The 18,806-nt window shown below is 40.8% G+C and overlaps 1 protein-coding gene across 1 annotated transcript in view; it reads right to left on the minus strand.

Annotated features, from left to right (window-relative positions):
* The window catches only part of PPM1E (protein phosphatase, Mg2+/Mn2+ dependent 1E), a 154,377-nt gene extending 135,853 nt beyond the window's left edge, over positions 1-18,524 (minus strand). Inside the window, exon 1 of the mRNA XM_075264886.1 lies at positions 18,246-18,524. Within this exon, the coding sequence (XP_075120987.1) occupies positions 18,246-18,427 (182 nt within the window). The 5' untranslated portion in view covers positions 18,428-18,524. The remainder of the gene's footprint in view (positions 1-18,245) is intronic.
* Between the last annotated feature and the right edge of the window lie 282 nt (positions 18,525-18,806).

Raw genomic sequence — 18,806 nt, forward strand, 5'->3', positions numbered from 1 at the left:
CCTTTTACAGAATATTCTACAACAGGGAACCCCACAAACAGTTGGATGAAGAGACCCCAGCACTCATCAAAACACTTTGGCCTCTTAATATGAATATCAAGGACTCCGTCATACATATCACAGTGTCCCTGCTTGATATTATGGCTTAGCCCCAATTATTTGGATAGGACTGAGTTGCTGCTATACCATGCGACTCATGAACCTGACTTTGTGGTCGATTTCAGGGCCTCATTCAAACAGAAGTATTCTATTTATAAGCTGAGAATACAACCTAAAACATGAAAACAAAGCAAATCTTTCTAATGTAGGTTTTCACCACTTGTGCGCACAATTCATTTTGGCTTACTGATGAATGATGTTGACCAGAAAACTGATGTTTAATTGAAGGATTTCTGTAACATGTGCCGATCCGAAATGCAACCACTATAGAGCTGCATCTGAATGCAGAAGATCATCATCACGTATGGGGATGAAAAGATGTGTCCTTTATATGCAGAGGAGACCAGCTATTTACTAAATAGTGAAATGAACTATTAGGTCAGCATGGTTCACACTGTGTCCAGTCTCCATTTGGGGATTCCGTCCCCAAATCTGCTTGAAAAATGCAGAAAGATAAGTTCTGCAAGCAGGATTTTTCTCTCCCCATTTTTTGGGCAGAAACCCGGTGAATTCCATTGTAATCTATGGGATCCACCAGGTTTCTGCAGGTAACTGTTTTTTAAGCGTATTGGGGTTCCGTTTTTTGGGTTCACAAGTGGAACCGTAGAATGGAAACCCTAGCGTCAGTGGTTAACACTGCTGTCTTGCAGTGCCGGGGTTCTGAATTCAATATTCCAGAAAACGTACGGTTAAGTTAACTGGCTTCCTATAGAACAGGATCCTGGTATGTTTCTGAGATGGGGAGGGCATAAATATATAAACACAATCGCACATGTAGATAGAGTACCATTTTATACAAGGATGAAAAGACAAGCTCACTGTATTCATCAGTATATTCCTACACACAAAGGCAAAAGACATGTTTTCGGATGCTTGTCAGCAGAAACCAAATAGATGACAAGCTAGGATGTCAAAGCTCTTGTAAAAAATTAGGGTTGTATTGCCACATAATGAGGGCTGTACATCTGGAGTTATATAGGGCGGCATTTCAATTATGTAAAAAAACAGCAGCACAGAATGTCTTATAATAAAAATAAAAGCAAATGTGAAATATCACAAGTAACATAACAGGGAACCATTCTGAATGCAAGACAAATTTCATATAAAAGGAACATTTTCTTACAGAGCTCACAGCAAACACTTTATAATCTCCCAGTTGCCAGGCAAATTTTAACCCATCGAGCGTGGGAGAGCAAGACTCGAAACTTGCTGTATAGAAATAAAAGTCACATTTAGTTTGATGAAAACGTCTTTCTACAGACTTAGCATAAGATACACAGTAGTTCAAAGAGCGAGTATGAACCCCCCCACAACAAGACAGGAGGTGAAGCTGGAAATACAGGACACTCCAGGGGATTCTCAGAACATGCATGACTGCTCCAGGACAGCCTCAGTACACGCAAGGAATGTGCAGGGCTAGCTCAGGACAGCCATGAGATCACCAAGCCAATGTAAAAACATAACTAGAGACAACATCAACAGGGCAGAAAGGGAGAGGATAGCAAATAAATGAAGATTCTGAACCAAGTGTAGACTTCCTGGAAGATTCCAACCATGACTGGTCCCAGCAGTGTAAAATCGGAGTGTCTTCACCTGTACGGAATGATAATTACAAGACACGGCTCTGCTGAGATATTCAGCCTGGAAATTATAGAATCATTAACACAATGACTTCATTAATGGAAGAGAATGAAGAATTTACACAAACCCTATAGCTAGCTATCTGCTCAAGAACTCACACCTCAGAATTAAATCAATTAGGCCTCTGTTATCTTAAGGAGATATTCTGTATCACCAGCATGAGGTAGGAAGGAGACAGATGACAGTAAAGAGAACATTTTGTCAGTTAATGACCTGAACAATGAAAGCTGTAACAAAAAAATAAATTAAAAAAAAAATATATGTATGTATGTTACAGGCAATGTACGAGATGCAGGCATTCTATAGAAAGCCTGGAGTTTTTATGCAAAGTATGAAATGAGAGAATTGTTACGTACTTTGCCTAGGCATACTATAGAATGCCTAACGCTATTTAGGATAGTAGTTACTAACGCCTTCTTTAAAGGGGTATTCCTAATTCGCCTGTTCACCAACTTGCAGGCCGTATGCTCTGTTCACTTCCTGGTTTTCTTGGTGAATTGGTGGTTGCGGGGTATCACTTGCTGTCTCCCAGACAAAGCCAGCTCTGTTTAGCTCTCTTCATATAGCAGTACATGTTTGCAGTCAGTAATGAGGGATGGTTGTAAATAAATTAGCACAGTATCAGTGGAAGATGCACAATATAAAGCTGATGTGGCAGAGCTCGATTTGATATGTGATGAGAATCCCAAATTTACATGCTACAGGACCAAGAGTCAGCTTGCAATAAGCTCAGGTTTAGGTCTGTGTTTACATACAGAGGTAACAGACTCGCTGCAAACAGACTTATCTGCAAAATTCAATTAGCTGACCTGATAACTGGAAGAGCAGGGAGATAAATGGCTCAGAAATGCAAGCTGGCTCCAAGCACTCAGCTCCCCCTCCCCTCTTGAGAGCAGGGAGCTATGTCACTTGTCCTGGGCGGAGAGATAAGATCATCCCCTGGTCAGGATTCATTGGCCTTGCTCGTTTTCCCGCTCTTCTCTGCTTGAACTTTTGCAGGAACACAGGCAGAGCTAAAGTTCCAGCGGACACTGCGCTCCCTGTCTCTGGCTGCTCAGGATTGAGGCTTTCACTTGAAGGGGAGCTCAAGCTGCTTGCTGCCTGCCACCTAGCATTTCATACTTTGCCAGTTTCCCGTCTGGCATTGTATAGAATACCTAGGCAATGTGTGAAATGACAAATCATTTCATACATTGCCGACTAGTTTTAGGCATTCTATAGAATGCCTGATTTCATACTTTGCCGGTAACATATATATGTATATATAGTAAGAAGGTGATGGGTAGAATCACGCTATATCTCCCGCAGGTTTTTAACTTATGTGTGGTCCAGTGCGGGTCTTGAGTAGACCTCAGCTCCAGGTGTGAGTCCTTGGCTCATTACTGGGCCACAAAAAGGCTGCAAATTCTGCACTCAAGGACAGATCCAGGGAGTGAGAAGAGGCGACTGGATCTGTCCTGTAACCCTGAGTCCAGTGAGACAAAGTTGTGCTTGTTTTGTTCATGTGGCTGATAGTAAGCTACATGTATAGTTAGGTTAACATTTCTGTTTAGTTGCTCAGACAAGCAGAATTTTATTTTGCTTTTGCCTGAAGTTAAGGCTGTATTTTGTTTTACTAATTTTGTGCCTGAAGTGAAGGTTTATTTTTTTTTCCTTTTTTTTTTTGTAAACAAACCCGTTTGCTGCATATTTTGTGTCCCTGTCTTTGACTGTTTGGGTCTGCACCATTGCTTCTACCAAGCTACCTTCCCCACTATACACACATTCATACAAACACTGCAATGCACAAATTTACATATTTTGGTCACTTTGCTTTCCCCCAAGAAAAGATTTTAAATAAAGTGATCAAAAAGTCAAACACACCAAACATTAATACCAATAAAATGTACAACTTGCCCCGCAAATAAAGAGCCCTGACATATCTACAACAATACAGTGAAAAAGTTATAGGTATCAGAATATGGTGACCCCAGGAAAAATCGCTAATTTTTAAAAAATGCCCTTTTATTTATATAAGCAAAAAAATATAATAAAAAACAATATAAAATGTGGTATCGCCATAAATGTAATGACCTGCCAGACAAATTTGCTATGTCATTTTAATGCAAAGCGAACCCTGCAAAAAAAAACAAAAAATGATAGAATTGTGAGTTATTTAACATGGATCCCCAAAAAATGTTAATAAAAGCTAATCAAAACATTACATGTATCCCAAATGGTGGCAAATGAAAGTACAACTTGTCATGCAAAGAATAAGCCCTCACATAGCTATGTCGACAAAAAAAAAATATATATATATATAATATACATACATTTTGGAAGACGAGGAAGGAAGATATGCAAGACTGTGCCGAGCATTAGTGTATAAACTACCGTGTCCTTAAAAAGTTAAAATTCCTGATGTTACATGTAAATGTGCCCATACATACTGCAAGCATTTGGCTAGTGACAATACACTTGGTCCTTGGACTACAATAAATGATCACTTCTTTTCTATAAACAGCCATTGGTTTACCTTTGCAGCTACTGGCCTCAGACAAGATATGCAACTAAACCCTTTAACAAAGCTGATGCAATTGGAATGCAGAAGATGTCAGATAAGATGACAGCGATATAAAATTATTCTGGAAGACCTGTCAAAATGACACACTTCGGAAGTGAGCACAGCAAACTATATAATATCAAATATGAACCCACAGCTTTTAAGTGAAAACAGGGAAATAATACTACATCTTTATATCCTTTATAGTCTATGTCCTTGAGTAGAGGGTGACCATTACCCTTTGTTATCACAAACTAAGGTTATATAAAGCTGGTCCATTGTATTTGTATGACTCTTCCATCTGGAAGCGTGCACTAGTGATTCCTCATTGGATACACCAGAACAACAACATGGCTCTCACAAAGCACCCAATGGGAAACCACTTAAAATTAACTACCATCAATTCTAGAAAGAGCGTACATCAAGCTCCTGGGTACAATCATTTGGGTTATTTTTCCTTATCAATTGAAAAAAAAAAAAAAAACAACTTTGCTTCATTGCTCAATTTGTAGCTATGGCACACAACGGTTCTATGACGGGCTTGTACCAGGTCATAACACTGCCAGTTAAAGAGCAACATCATGTTCTATTCAGTCAAAGAAAGTGCACTTGGATCTGCTTTCCAAACCTTATTGGGAGAAGGGGGTATGTATCAATATGTTGGGAACAGGTTAAGGGTCAATTCCATTCAAAATTAGACTTAGCACACACAACAAAAAGAAAAAAAAAACAGATAACAGTTGTTTGTTTGGTTTTTTTTGTTTCACAAGTTCATTTTAAGACCAATGGAAGTCCAGTTAGACACACACATCCACATTTTTTAATGGACCATGAAAACAGCTATTAAAACTTTTCCTATTTTTGGCACTTTTTGCAGCCTGATGGACCCAAAACTAGGATATAGATCCTTTTTAAATATGAGTTTAAAACTGAATTTTACAGTGTCTAGTGAATCCCATTGTGGAAAAATACACAGAGCAGAAATGCTGTGATTTCCAAAACAGTAGCGGCTTTGGAAATCGCAGCATATCAATTACACCTACAGAAACATCCGCAGTTTCCCTATAAGTACAATGGAAGTACAATGGAAGCAGATAGTCTGCAGAGGGAAACTCTGAGGACTTTCTGTGAGAAGCTCTGTGGAAGAAAAATGCGTTCCGCCACGATTTTCCCTGCAGCGCTTTTTTGAAGCGGCCAGCTACATGGGGTCTTAGCCTAAAACCTAATCAGTTTCACAGACGATGATCTGTTGTCTTGATAATCCTCTTGTACCCTGAAATTAAGCCCTTAGGTAGGAGTGTGGTGTAGCACTTGGTCAGAAGATTCTTTAGGAGTGAAGAAGTAGGGTCCCAACCCGTCCAAAATGTGGTTATAGAGACTTCAGACTCCAAATAGGTAGCATATCTCACTTGTTTAAATATCACTGATCCAGTGATAAACACGTTGTGGTTTAAGCAACAAGTACGTTTATAGAAATATCCAAACAACATATAAATAGAGACATGTAAACGTTTTTGGCCCAAATGGGTCCTTCTTCAGATTATCTTCTTCTGCGGAATACTGCCATGCTACAGCAGCACTTTATCATTAACCCTTGTTGTCCCCTTCCAGGTGGAGTCAGAATCTGAAGGTGGCCCCATTTGGAACAAAAACGTTTACGCGTCTCTACTCATACGTTGTTCGGATAGCTCTATAAACGTGTTTGTAGCTTGAACTCCGGATCGTTGATAAATAAAAAAGTGATATATATTATCTATTTGGAGTCTGAAGTCTCTGAAATTGATTGATTGTTTAATAGATTTTGCCAAAAAATAAAGTTGATTTTTATTTTTAAAAGTTCATGGGCGATTTTCATTTTTAATCTTGATTTTCTTGTTTATGTTTAAAAAAGTTCAGTAAACTAGCACTGGGATGAGTCAGATCTATTTGGTGCAGACTTCCTTGTCCTACCACCAAGCTACTGACCACAGTACAGAAACTGTCGATCATAGCTGATGGTGGAAGAAAGTCTGCATAGAATATTACTGGCTAAATGGCATCTTGTATTTAGCCATTTAACCCCTTTCTGACACATTTTTCACTTTTTCTTTTTTTTTCCTTTCTTAACTCCTTCTCGCCATTGGCATTTTTCCATTTTGGTTTTTTATTCCCTGCCTTCCAAACCTCATAATTTTTCTTTTTGTATTATAGAGTTCATAGAGCCACCATATCAAAGCTTATTGTTTGCGGATCAAATTGGACCTTTGTTGATATTCCATACAATGCACTGGAAAGATGGAAAAATCTTGAAATTGGAGAAAAACTGATTTTGTGCAACTTTAAGGGCTTTGTTTTTACAGCATTCACTGTGTAGTCAAAACGATACATCACCTGTATTCTATGGGTCGGTATAATTCCGGGATACCAAATTTTTATTGCTTTTTTGTTTTATGTTTTAACCTACTACAGCAATTGCTAACTGGCTTAATGGGGCTAGCAAACCAATTTATCCATCTCTCACATACCAATTAGGACCAACTGAGAGTGGGGATGATATCTCCAGCACTGGGGCTCATATCGGGAAAGCCAACAGTGCGTTGTATTCAGAGCACTGTCAGCTTTCTAGTGATATATAATACCTCACATTTATGAGGACATTAAAGGTCCTCTTTAAATAAATAGTGTAGACAAATATAAAAAAGAAAAAACTTTGGGATATATCCAACTCATCTCGAAAAACGGTGACATTCACTCCTGAGTAATTATTGGTGTCTCAAGATGGACTGGGGCTCACAGAGTATTATAAGAAAGTATACAGAAGTCTATAGAGAGGAGATGAGAGGACACAAAAACCGCAGCAGCTAATAGGAAGTTTCCATCTCACCCTAAGTGCATTATTCATATTCCAGCTACTCAGTACTTCTCTATAATGTCTTCCAAGATCCTCCTGCTGCTTCTGTCTGATTGACAGAAGTTTAGAAATAGACTCTTCCGCAATTTCTGTGAGCTGCACACCACAGCATTTAGGCTATATTCACAACATTCACAAAGTTTTTGGAATACATTTTGAAGCAGTATTTATTACCAATAAGAAATGTTAGAACAGGTTAAAATTACTGATGATGTGGATCAGTATGGCTAAGGACATAATAAAAGGGACCCTTCTAGCCTACCAATCACGACAATGACACATATCAATTCCACAGGATATCACAGGACTTAATCACAGCCTAAGAGAACAGGAGAGTCTTCAAAAACGCTTTCCTGATCTTGCAGGAGGAGAAATGAACTCACTCCAAATATATGGTACCTGCATGTAACTGCGATACACCTATGTGCATGAGCCCGACACTTCACGCACACTTCAGCTTTAGCTTTTAAACATGGCTATGACTTTCCACAATTGGATCATTTAAAAGATTGTTGCAGGCTTCAGATGCGTTCAATCTCACAACGATATGGTCACACTTTGAAGAACGAGCCTCTTAACTTACAAGTACATGGGGATTGTATCCAGACACTTCATATACATTCCTGTTTGTAATTGGCGTTTGTAGTCGCCTTTCCTCAAATTGTAACACTTTCCATTACACATAAATGATTAGACGAGAGAGATCTGAAAGGCTTCAGCACAATTTCACAACATGAGTTTGCATAATGTTGTAACAGCACATTTATTTTATCGGGAAGAACAGCTAGGCGGGTGTGCTCATTTATATGCAGAAGAAAAATGCCAGAAAAGAAAAAAAAAAATATCAGACAATATGTTTCCTTATTATGCCTGCTTTTAGATTGGCACACTCAGTTCTTCTGAGAGGCTGGTAAGTTAGTCCTACCCTTTATTGCCCAGACTACTGAAACAATATGGAAATGGTTTTCTGGGATTTAAAGATCTATGAATTCAGACCTCAGAATTGCAAAAATAGTGACCTTACCAATTCTGCACCAGTTATCTGTTATTTCTACTCTACTGTGTATCTGAGCACACTGACGTGGCTTCCATAGTTAAGATATTACAGATGACCATTGCATTCACAGTCACACAGAATTGTGTCAATGTACACAAGATCAAAGGGGAGGAGGTGTAGTAGACTAGCACAACTGGACCAGTGCAGAACTGGTAAGTATACACATATTCCAAAGTTTATAACCAAAATTCTTTGATTTAAAATTTGGAAATGCTTAAAGGAACCTAAAAATGAATGATAATATTCTATAAGATATATAGTTGTCCTCAATGCTTGTCAACCTGCCTGATTCAAATACAGTCATAGATATCCTGCAGTGAACATAGGTGTTATTCTCTTTCTGATCGGCTTCATCTTTGCCTGTTGGCCAGTGAGAAAGTTAGGACTAGCAAAGGAGGTAAGACTTAAGAATCCGACTGCAGACATGGCAGAGGCTCCTGCTCCAGCCAGTTGTCTTAAAGATTTTTAGGAGGAAGAGGTGATGGAGGAATATGGCAGTCAGTGAATATAGAAAAATATACAGTCCTATGAAAAAGTTTGGGCACCCCTATTAATCTTAATCATTTTTAGTTCTAAATATTTTGGTATTTGCAACAGCCATTTCAGTTTGATATATCTAATAACTGATGGACACAGTAATATTTCAGGATTGAAATGAGGTTTATTGTACTAACAGAAAATGTGCAATATGCATTAAACCAAAATTTGACCGGTGCAAAAGTATGGGCACCTCAACAGAAAAGTGACATTAATATTTAGTAGATCCTCCTTTTGCAAAGATAACAGCCTCTAGTCGCTTCCTGTAGCTTTTAATCAGTTCCTGGATCCTGGATAAAGGTATTTTGGACAAACAATTCAAGTTCAGTTAAGTTAGATGGTCGCCGAGCATGGACAGCCCGCTTCAAATCATCCCACAGATGTTCAATGATATTCAGGTCTGGGGACTGGGATGGCCATTCCAGAACATTGTAATTGTTCCTCTGCATGAATGCCTGAGGATTTGGAGCGGTGTTTTGGATCATTGTCTTGCTGAAATATCCATCCCCGGCGTAACTTCAACTTCGTCACTGATTCTTGAACATTATTCTCAAGAATCTGCTGATACTGAGTGGAATCCATGCGACTCTCAACTTTAACAAGATTCCCGATGCCGGCATTGGCCACACAGCCCCAAAGCATGATGGAACCTCCACCAAATTTTACAGTGGGTAGCATGTGTTTTTCTTGGAATGCTGTTTCTTTTTGGACGCCATGCATAACGCCTTTTTTTTTTATAACCAAACAACTCAATTTTTGTTTCCAAAATGAAGCTGCCTTGTCCAAATGTGCTTTTTCATACCTCAGGCAACTCTATTTGTGGCGTACGTGCAGAAACGGCTTCTTTCTCATCACTCTCCCATACAGCTTCTATTTGTGCAAAGTGCGCTGTATAGTTGACCGATGCACAGTGACACCATCTGCAGCAAGATGATGCTGCAGCTCTTTGGAGGTGGTCTGTGGATTGTCCTTGACTGTTCTCACCATTCTTCTTCTCTGCCTTTCTGATATTTTTCTTGGCCTGCCACTTCTGGGCTTAACAAGAACTGTCCCTGTGGTCTTCCATTTCCTTACTATGTTCCTCACAGTGGAAACTGACAGGTTAAATCTCTGAGACAACGTTTTGTATCCTTCCCCTGAACAACTATGTTGAACAATCTTTGTTTTCAGATCATTTGAGAGCGGGCTGTCCATGTTCGGCGACCATCAAACTTAACTGAACTTGAATTGTTTTGTAGAAAGAAATGGTCCAAAATACCTTCATCCAGGATCCAGGAACTGATTAAAAGCTACAGGAAGCGACTAGAGGCTGTTATCTTTGCAAAAGGAGGATCTACTAAATATTAATGTCACTTTTCTGTTGAGGTGCCCATACTTTTGCACCGGTCAAATTTTGGTTTAATGCATATTGCGCATTTTCTGTTAGTACAATAAACTTCATTTCAATCCTGAAATATTACTGTGTCCATCAGTTATTAGATATATCAAACTGAAATGGCTGTTGCAAACACCAAAATATTTAGAACTAAAAATGATTAAGATTAATAGGGGTGCCCAAACTTTTTCATAGGACTGTAGTTAGTTTTAATTTTAATAGGAGGCAAAAATCAACCCAAGAGAAAGGCAAAGCTGAATGAAAAGGGAGGGATAAGAAAATTAATATTTGCTCTTTAGTTTTAACACACCATTTACCGGCTAAAGAAGAATCCGACATTTTAGAGTGGCAACAATGAAGAATTAAATGTTATAGTAAATTACAGGCTTTACTCGACAACCCCTCTTCAATCCTCCACCCCATATGCACATGCACTGTGAAAGTTTTTTTTCAGCAGTTAATAATGGCGTATGCCATTTTAGAAGTGTGTTACACAGACGATTTGTACAAAATACAATAAAGCCTCTCCGACAGGCCACCCTGACCTAAATCAGATTTGTTTGTGATGATTCTTTAGCTCTTCTACCCTATGCATACTGGCTAGTTTCCTTTAGAGAATCATCCCCACAGAAGGCTATTTTCATTGCAATGTTGGGTGGTCTTCTTACAGAGGTTTCACTGAATTTGGAATTCTCATAATAAAAGCTGTCACTGTCACTTGGAGCTCCTTATCTAATCGCAAACAAGTGCATTCACAGAGTGACCTATATAAGCCCACATTACCATAAGCATGTCTCTTCTTATTAAACTGTGCAGCAGTGCTCCTTGCTGTGACTGCAGGCAGAAAGAATTTGTTGTTCATGTCTGCGCATATACAACGTTATCACCAGCAATGAACTAGTTTCCTAAACCTAGTTCTTGCAACTCCCTCGCTATAACATCACTGGGAAATCTGCAGTATACCAACAATGATGGAGAAAACTACTCATGATTTTCCTCTAGATTATTCTGTAAAGGAGGATCATACCTTACTTTTAAATGCACCTAGATGCAGTGGCGTAACTAGGAACGGCAAGACCCTGTGGCGAACTTTCAACATGGGGGCCCCCCCTCGACCGATGCCCGCCGAAGACCCCGACCAGACAACACCCCCCCACACACACATTCCTGCGCTCTCTATTATGCCATAGTGGCCCTTGCACATATTATTATGCCCCATAGTGGCCCCTGTACACACTATTATGCCCCATAGTGGCCCCTGCACACAGTATTATGCCCCATAGTGGCCCCCACACACACTGTGGACACCCATGAACAATTATTATACTCTGAGGTCTTTTCAGACCCCAGAGAAGAATAATCGGAGATCAAAGGGGGGTACCAACATAAAAAACAATGTTACTTACCTATCCCCGGCTCTGCTGCAGTCCTCGGTGGTGTCGGCCATCTCCAACGACGTCTAGGATGTCACATAATCCGGGACGCAGGTCCCAGTTATGTGACGTCAGGGAAAGTCACAGAAGTAGGCCCGAAACTGCTTGGAGAGGTAAGTAACACGTTTTTTTATGTTACCTTACCTCCCCTGGACCTCCGATCATTATACTCGGGGGTCTGAAAAGACCCCCCGAGTATAATAATGATGTTTGTGGGGCCCGTGGCGTCACTTACGATCCCGGCCACTGCCAGGATTGGTAAGTAAACAGGGCTCGTTACCGGCTGGAGTTACAGCCTATTAAGAAAAAAAAAAACAGCGATAGTGGCTGTCGCCGGGCCCCTAATGTCCCGGGCCCTGCGGCAGCCGCTACCCCGGTAGTTACACCATATGTTCCCATATGCTCGTTCGCTCTCTACAGCCATGAAATACAGACCAAATGTTGGCCATATTTCCCAAACCATTGAGCCTGGCTACCAAGCATTAGTGTCATATATTATGCTTGGAGCCTCTGTCTACAGTATTGGACATTAGCCCCATCGGGAATCAGATTTTCAATATGAGTAGTCCCACAGGGAGGCAGGGATTCGTAGCATCAAAGATGACTACAAACATTTATACTCACCTGTCCCAGGTGCTACGGTGTCCTCCCAGCATGGTCCAGTCCTTCTGCTGGGCTGTCTTCTCAAAGTGAAACTGCTTGCCGGCTATGACGTCCCAGATCTCTTCCGCTGAAGCCAAACAGCGGTCTCAGAAACAGACCCTGGGATGTTACAGATAGTGATGTCCCGTGCCCTTCTCTAAAGCCGCTGTTTGGCCTTACCGTTCACATGCGGAGGAGACTTCTACTGGAAAACAACAATGGACCGGCAGGACTGTATCGCTTTGGGAGACCCAGAACACAGAGGAGGAGCAAGTATGATTTTTTTTTTTTCCCTTCCCCAAGCCTATTTAAAATAGAACATTTTTAGCCTGGACAACTGCTTTAAGGATGCAGGGTAGCCTGTAGGCAGCCTTCCAAAATTCATAACGTTTTAATTTCTCCTGTCAACGAAGCTAAGTGAGGGCTTATTCTTTGCATAATAAGTTGTACTTTCATTTTGCACCATTTTGGGGTACATATAATGTTTTGATTAGCTTTCACTTTTAGGGGACATATGAAAAAACCCACAATTCTATCATAATTTGGTTTTATGGTGTTCACTCTGCATTAAAAATGACATGGCAGCTTTGTCTAGTTGTTCATTTCCATTGCAGTGATACCATATTTATATTGGTTTTATTATGTTTTAACACTTTCACAACTAAAATGTGAATTTTTGAAAATTAATGCTTTTCCTGGGGTCACCTTATTCTGACATCTATAACTTTCTTTTTTTATTTTTTTTTTACTGTTTTGTTAAAGGGTTGTCCCATCTCATGATCCTATCTATACTGGTAGCTTATGTAAATTGAAGATTTTTCCTAAATATATTGCTTTAGAAATGCTTCTTTCTTTGCCTGCTTTATGAACTTATTCCTCCCATTGTTTACACTGCGTTGCTATAACCACGGACCTGTGAGATAGGACAAGTAACGTCACTTACTCAGCTGGCAGGACAATCATTCAGCTAATTGCAGTTATCTCTCTATGTAAACACACAGATAACATTGAGTCCCTTCTCTACAAGCATGTGCATATTATCTGATCTGCATAAGTATTGTGATAATGCAGTGTCCCGTTCAGCGGGGGAGGGGGGAAATACAGGAAGTGAGAAGAAGAAACTGGAGGCAAAGCTGAAACAGTGAGATGGGAAAACCCCTTTAATAGTGCTATCAGGGCACTTTATTTGCAAGTCGTACCTTTTATTGGTACCAATGTTTGGTATGTACAATATATGTAGGGATACAGTCATTGTCCCAAAATGTGAAGTTAGGGACCCACCCCGTCTTGTCAAGATTATGGATGAACTTCACACAAAATTGCGTAAACCAATCACCATTTATTGTAAAGTTGAGTAAACGTTTTCGGTCCTAAGACTCTATATTGAAATACAAAAACCACAGTGTAAATAAACAGTTAATACACCAATGAATCACATGCAGGTGATGGTAATATATACAATATTTACAGACACATGTAGAAACAAAGCCATGTATATAAATTGGTCAGGGATTCTATACAGGTTCATTCATTGGAGAATCTTAGATTTGATATAGTAGTTAAGGAATCATGATGGCTTCAAATGGCTTAGTTGTAAGAGTACCACATTGTAACATGATAGTAGGAATACTTCATTGTAACATAATATAGGAATAAGAATAAACTCAGTACAAATCCATACCACATGTAACTATGTCTAACAATGGTCAGGCTGTCCCAAAAAGAATGTGCATTGCAGCTCTCCATGTCTTCCTTGATTCATTCTGATCCGTATGAGCACTTCTACGCATGCGCGTACTCACGCATGCGTAATACGGCTGTATCCGTACATGCGCCAATGTGCCTGCGCGCGGCGGACCAATCAGAAGGGTCCGTCGCCATTTTATACATACAGGAGATGCCGATGTTCCACGCTTCTCCCTATGGCCAAAGGAAATTCTTTTTCTGCGCTACTACTGGAAACTTTGCTTATTCCTCCATACAACTGAACTTTCTTGCAGGCCTGGTCTGGATCTACTGGAGGTAAGGCCCCCTTGACAACAAGCGCTTCGGTCAATCTTGTCCTAGCTGCTATTCACCCATTTGTTTATCATATATTACATTTCTTATAGGCAGATGGGACTTACTTACCGACATAGCCACAGATCGATTCCATCTACTGTTATATAACAGGTGAGTTGCTTTTTACTTCTTTTTGGGACAGCCTGACCATTGTTAGACATAGTTACATGTGGTATGGATTTGTACTGAGTTTATTCTTATTCCTATATTATGTTACAATGAAGTATTCCTACTATCATGTTACAATGTTACAACCAAGTCATTTGAAGCCATCACGATTCCTTAACTACTATATCAAATCTAAGATTCTCCAATGAATGAACCTGTATAGAATCCCTGACCAATTTCTATACATGGCTTTGTTTCTATATTGTGCCTGTAAATATTGTATATATTACCATCACCTGCATGTGATTCATTGGTGTATTAACTGTTTATTTACACTGTGGTTTTTGTATTTCAATGTAGAGTCTGAGGAAGGTCTTAGGACCGAAAACGTTTACTCAACTTTACAATAAATGGTGATTGGTTTACGCAATTTTGTGTGAAATTCATCCATAATGTTTGGTATGTATGACTTTTTGAACACATTTAATTTAATTGCTAAGTGAGGTGACCATTTGGGATAAGTAAAGCTGTTTATGGATAGTGGGGACTTCCACGCACATGGGGACACCAAAAATAATTTTTTAGTTTACATTGTGTTTTTTAAATGTAAAGGTGTTTTATTTTTTTATTTTATATTCTTAACTTTTAAAAAAAAAATTTATTTATTTACTTATTTATTTATTTTTCTTCTTTTTTTCTCCTGATCTCCAGTGCAATGTACATAGGCTCTCTATGGAAACTGCACATAGACAGTCAACAGACCATTGCTAATCAGTACCTCCATGCACAGTGGGCGTTCCATGCACCCCCCATCGTCATACCTTATTCACGCCCACCGCTGTTGCTTGTGCTGCAAAAGCCCTCCTCCTCCTTGTTGTTCACTGCCTCCAGCATCTGTATTCCCGGCGGTTTCGATTAAAATCTTTCACGTGCGCAGTAGCGCTCCCTCCCTCCTCGCATGCGCAGCACGCTCGCATAGTTTTCAGTATGCTCAGTTCCCCTGAGAACTACGTGAGCGTGCTGCGCATGTGCAGTATGGTCGCAATTTTCTCTACACGAAAATGGCACTGGAGCGTGGGCAGTAGCGCTCCAGAAATTTCACTCAAAACCACCGGGAATGCTGGAGGCGGTGAACAACAAGGAGGAGGAGAGCTTTTGCAGCACAAGCAACAGCGGTGGGCGTGAATAAGGTATGACGATAGGGGGTGCATGGAATGCCCACCGTGCACGGAGGTACTGATTAGCACATCCATTTTAACGGTAATCACAAAAACACGGGGGGGGGGGGGGGTTGTCTTTTTAAAAACGATTAGCAGCACCTCAATAGCCTTTATTAAGGCATAGGTTTATCTCAAAACCAGAAAATCTAATGATAGAGCCCCTTTAACTACACTCTCAGTACGATGTAAGAGTATGGCACAGAACGTTTAGGGTAGGTTCACATTGGCATTATTTAGTGTATGTTGCACTCATCTATCATAGATTGAGAGCAAAGGACATTAAATAAGAGAGGCAGACAGAGCCCCCTCCATCAGGTATCCATCTGCTTTCACCCGAAAAGAAACATGACAAAGCTTTCTTTGATCATGTTTTTTACGTTTCCAACGCAAGAAAAACTCATGCATGCAGACAGCATCCGTCATTCTGTTTACATTAAAGTCAATAGGAATGGACACAGACAGTTATTGTCCGTTGCTGGAATGCTATTATGAATGACAGCAATGGACATTAACAACTAAAGGGTGAACGTAGCTTAACACTGGCATACGTAATGCCATCCTTAATAAATTCCCCGAATTAGACTTCTCTACAGAAAAAAATGCAGGTTTCAAATGTACCAAAGTAAATACCACCAAAAGGAGATTGTAAAAAAAATAAAGTGTGACTACCAAAGAAAAGCAGCAGGTTCCTTTATAAGAACTTCCCCAATTGAAAATAAATATTTTAAGACAAAAGCTCTTCTTTGCCGTCCAAACTATACTGTACGGTTTCCTACATAAGCTACATGTACTGTACTGCCCTCTACCTGTCCTACATGCATTATTTTGTTTCCACCTGCACTGCATATACTGTACTGCCCCCCTGTATGCAGATGGGGTATTGTTGTGACCCTGTACTATATTTTACTGCTCTTTAGCTAGGCCAGACAGCACTTCTCCAGGTCATCAGGTGGGGGAGTCCTATCTGCTTATTTTTGTTTAATGTTATTTAATAAATGTTATTCAGCTGTGGAAGAAGTAGCAATGGTTATAAGGAGGCATAAAAATACTATAAAAAACTGACATAAATATATAACTAATATCCACAAGAGTAACAGACAGTGAACTATATGTCTTTTTCATAAAAGGTAAATACCCCATAAATACAGCATTTTACAGCCATCTATACTCAGCGCCATAGCAAACTTGTAGGATACAGTATGGCGCACAACACTGTCGTCAATATTGTTAAAGTAAAGCTGGGTTCACATCTGTGCCCAATTTCCGTTCAGGGATTCTGTTCCCCATTTCGCTTGAAAAACATGGAGAGAAGAGTCCTGCTCTTTCTCCGCATTTTTTCAGGCGGAAACCCAACGTGCCACATTATATATATGGGGTCCATGGGCTTCTGTGGGTAACCGCTTTTTAAGGTGATTGGGTTTCCATTTTTCAGGTCTCCAAGTGGATCTGAAGAACGGAAACCCGAACAAAAGTGTGAATCTAGTGTCAGAAGGGAATTTGTTCATTGAAGTTCATATATATCATGAGTATAAGCTCTCGGTGCCAAAGGGCCTGCCACTTGTTCAGGGCTTTATCAGCCTTCTTCATGGATGGCAAAAAACTACACTAGACACACCTTTTCCAAAAGAAGTTTAAAGTTGGCAAGCCATGAGAGCGGAACATACTCATGGAGCACTCTGTCCCCCATCACAGTGAAGGGGACAAAGAAGGGCAAAAGGACATTTTCAGTTTTGTTTTATCCTTCTGTAGAAGACGTCTTTGAATAAATAAGTTATAGGCGTTTCCAAATATACAGAAAATAGTTATCTAAATCATTTTACCAGTTACCACCCCCCCAATTCCCCACTACCACTTCCAAAAAATGAAAAAGAACTCTTGTTAACCAGCCCTGAGAGATGTGCATGGGCTGTCACTAGCTTCGCTACAATCTAGAGCAGCAAATCTATCTAGTTATGCAGCCTAGATGACAGTATGGGGGCCATGACAGCTTGTCATCCATCTGAAAAGAAGCGGAAACCCCTGGCACATCTATACAGCTGCGTTATATAGACTTCGTGGCAACCATTGTCGTGTTCACCCAGCTTTCTAAAGATCTGATGGGATTACAGCAGTCTGAATGAAACTTGCAAGAATTGTAGTAGAAAGAAGAACATAGTTCAAGTGATATAAACCTGTTGCCTAGAAATAGAAGTCAATGTGAGAAATAGATGAGGCTGGAAATGTATCTAGATAAAGGTACTAGGTGACTGGCTGTGTGCCTAGAGGTGAAACAGAATGCAGGTGGATCAGGTGAGCAGGCTCTCCACAAGGTGACACCCGGGCACCACCGCTGGAATGACAGGCAGGCTGGGATGTCACGATCTTACAACTGGCATTATGTAAGAGGGTTTATATGGGATTGGCAGTCATGGCTCCCTGCAGGACATCTGTCACCCGTGTACTTTAGGTAGATGCTTAGCCCGTCCTTGTGCAGACAGGTATGGCATGATGCATCGTGCCAATGTCACAGCTGAGTATCGCGCTATCTATCTCTATGTCCCCCCGCACACACAATGCATAGCGATGCAGGCGCCACTTAACTATTTGCAGAGTTGCTGCAGGCACAGGTCCAGGCATTCTCCTTCCACCTCCTCCGGAGTGATATGGTCAGACAGTGACCGGAGCGGGATGGGGTCCTCCTCCCCGAAGGGTCCCCTGAACTCCCCGAGAAAAAGCTCCAGGAACCTGCGGCAGGTTTTCTCCTCGTTGGATGCGCCGGACATCGCTTCTCATTCCTGGGCGGAGAGATGCTGGATGAAGCGGCGGCGGCGGCGGCGGCAGTAGCGGCTCTAGCACTGGCACTAGCGGCACTGAGCGCAGCCCGCACACATCATACTAGAGAAGCCGCTGTGACGACAGCACGAGTCATGTGACCTCAGGGGCGGGGCCTGGCACTCGCCCCATGTCACTGGGACTTCTACGTGTTTGTGCTGCGGAGCCAGCCCGTGTCACAGCCTTGTCATAGTCACATTCCTATAGCACGGTGGTGCCAAATACGGACCTTATTCATTCTGTCCCATAGCGCCTACAGGCCCGGGATGAGGAGATTTTACACAGACGTTTCATTCAGTGTGACGTTCTCATTGAATGGATGTCGTGGTC

This window comes from Leptodactylus fuscus, chromosome 2 (genome assembly GCF_031893055.1).
Source record: "Leptodactylus fuscus isolate aLepFus1 chromosome 2, aLepFus1.hap2, whole genome shotgun sequence".
Taxonomy (NCBI): Eukaryota; Metazoa; Chordata; class Amphibia; order Anura; family Leptodactylidae; genus Leptodactylus; species Leptodactylus fuscus.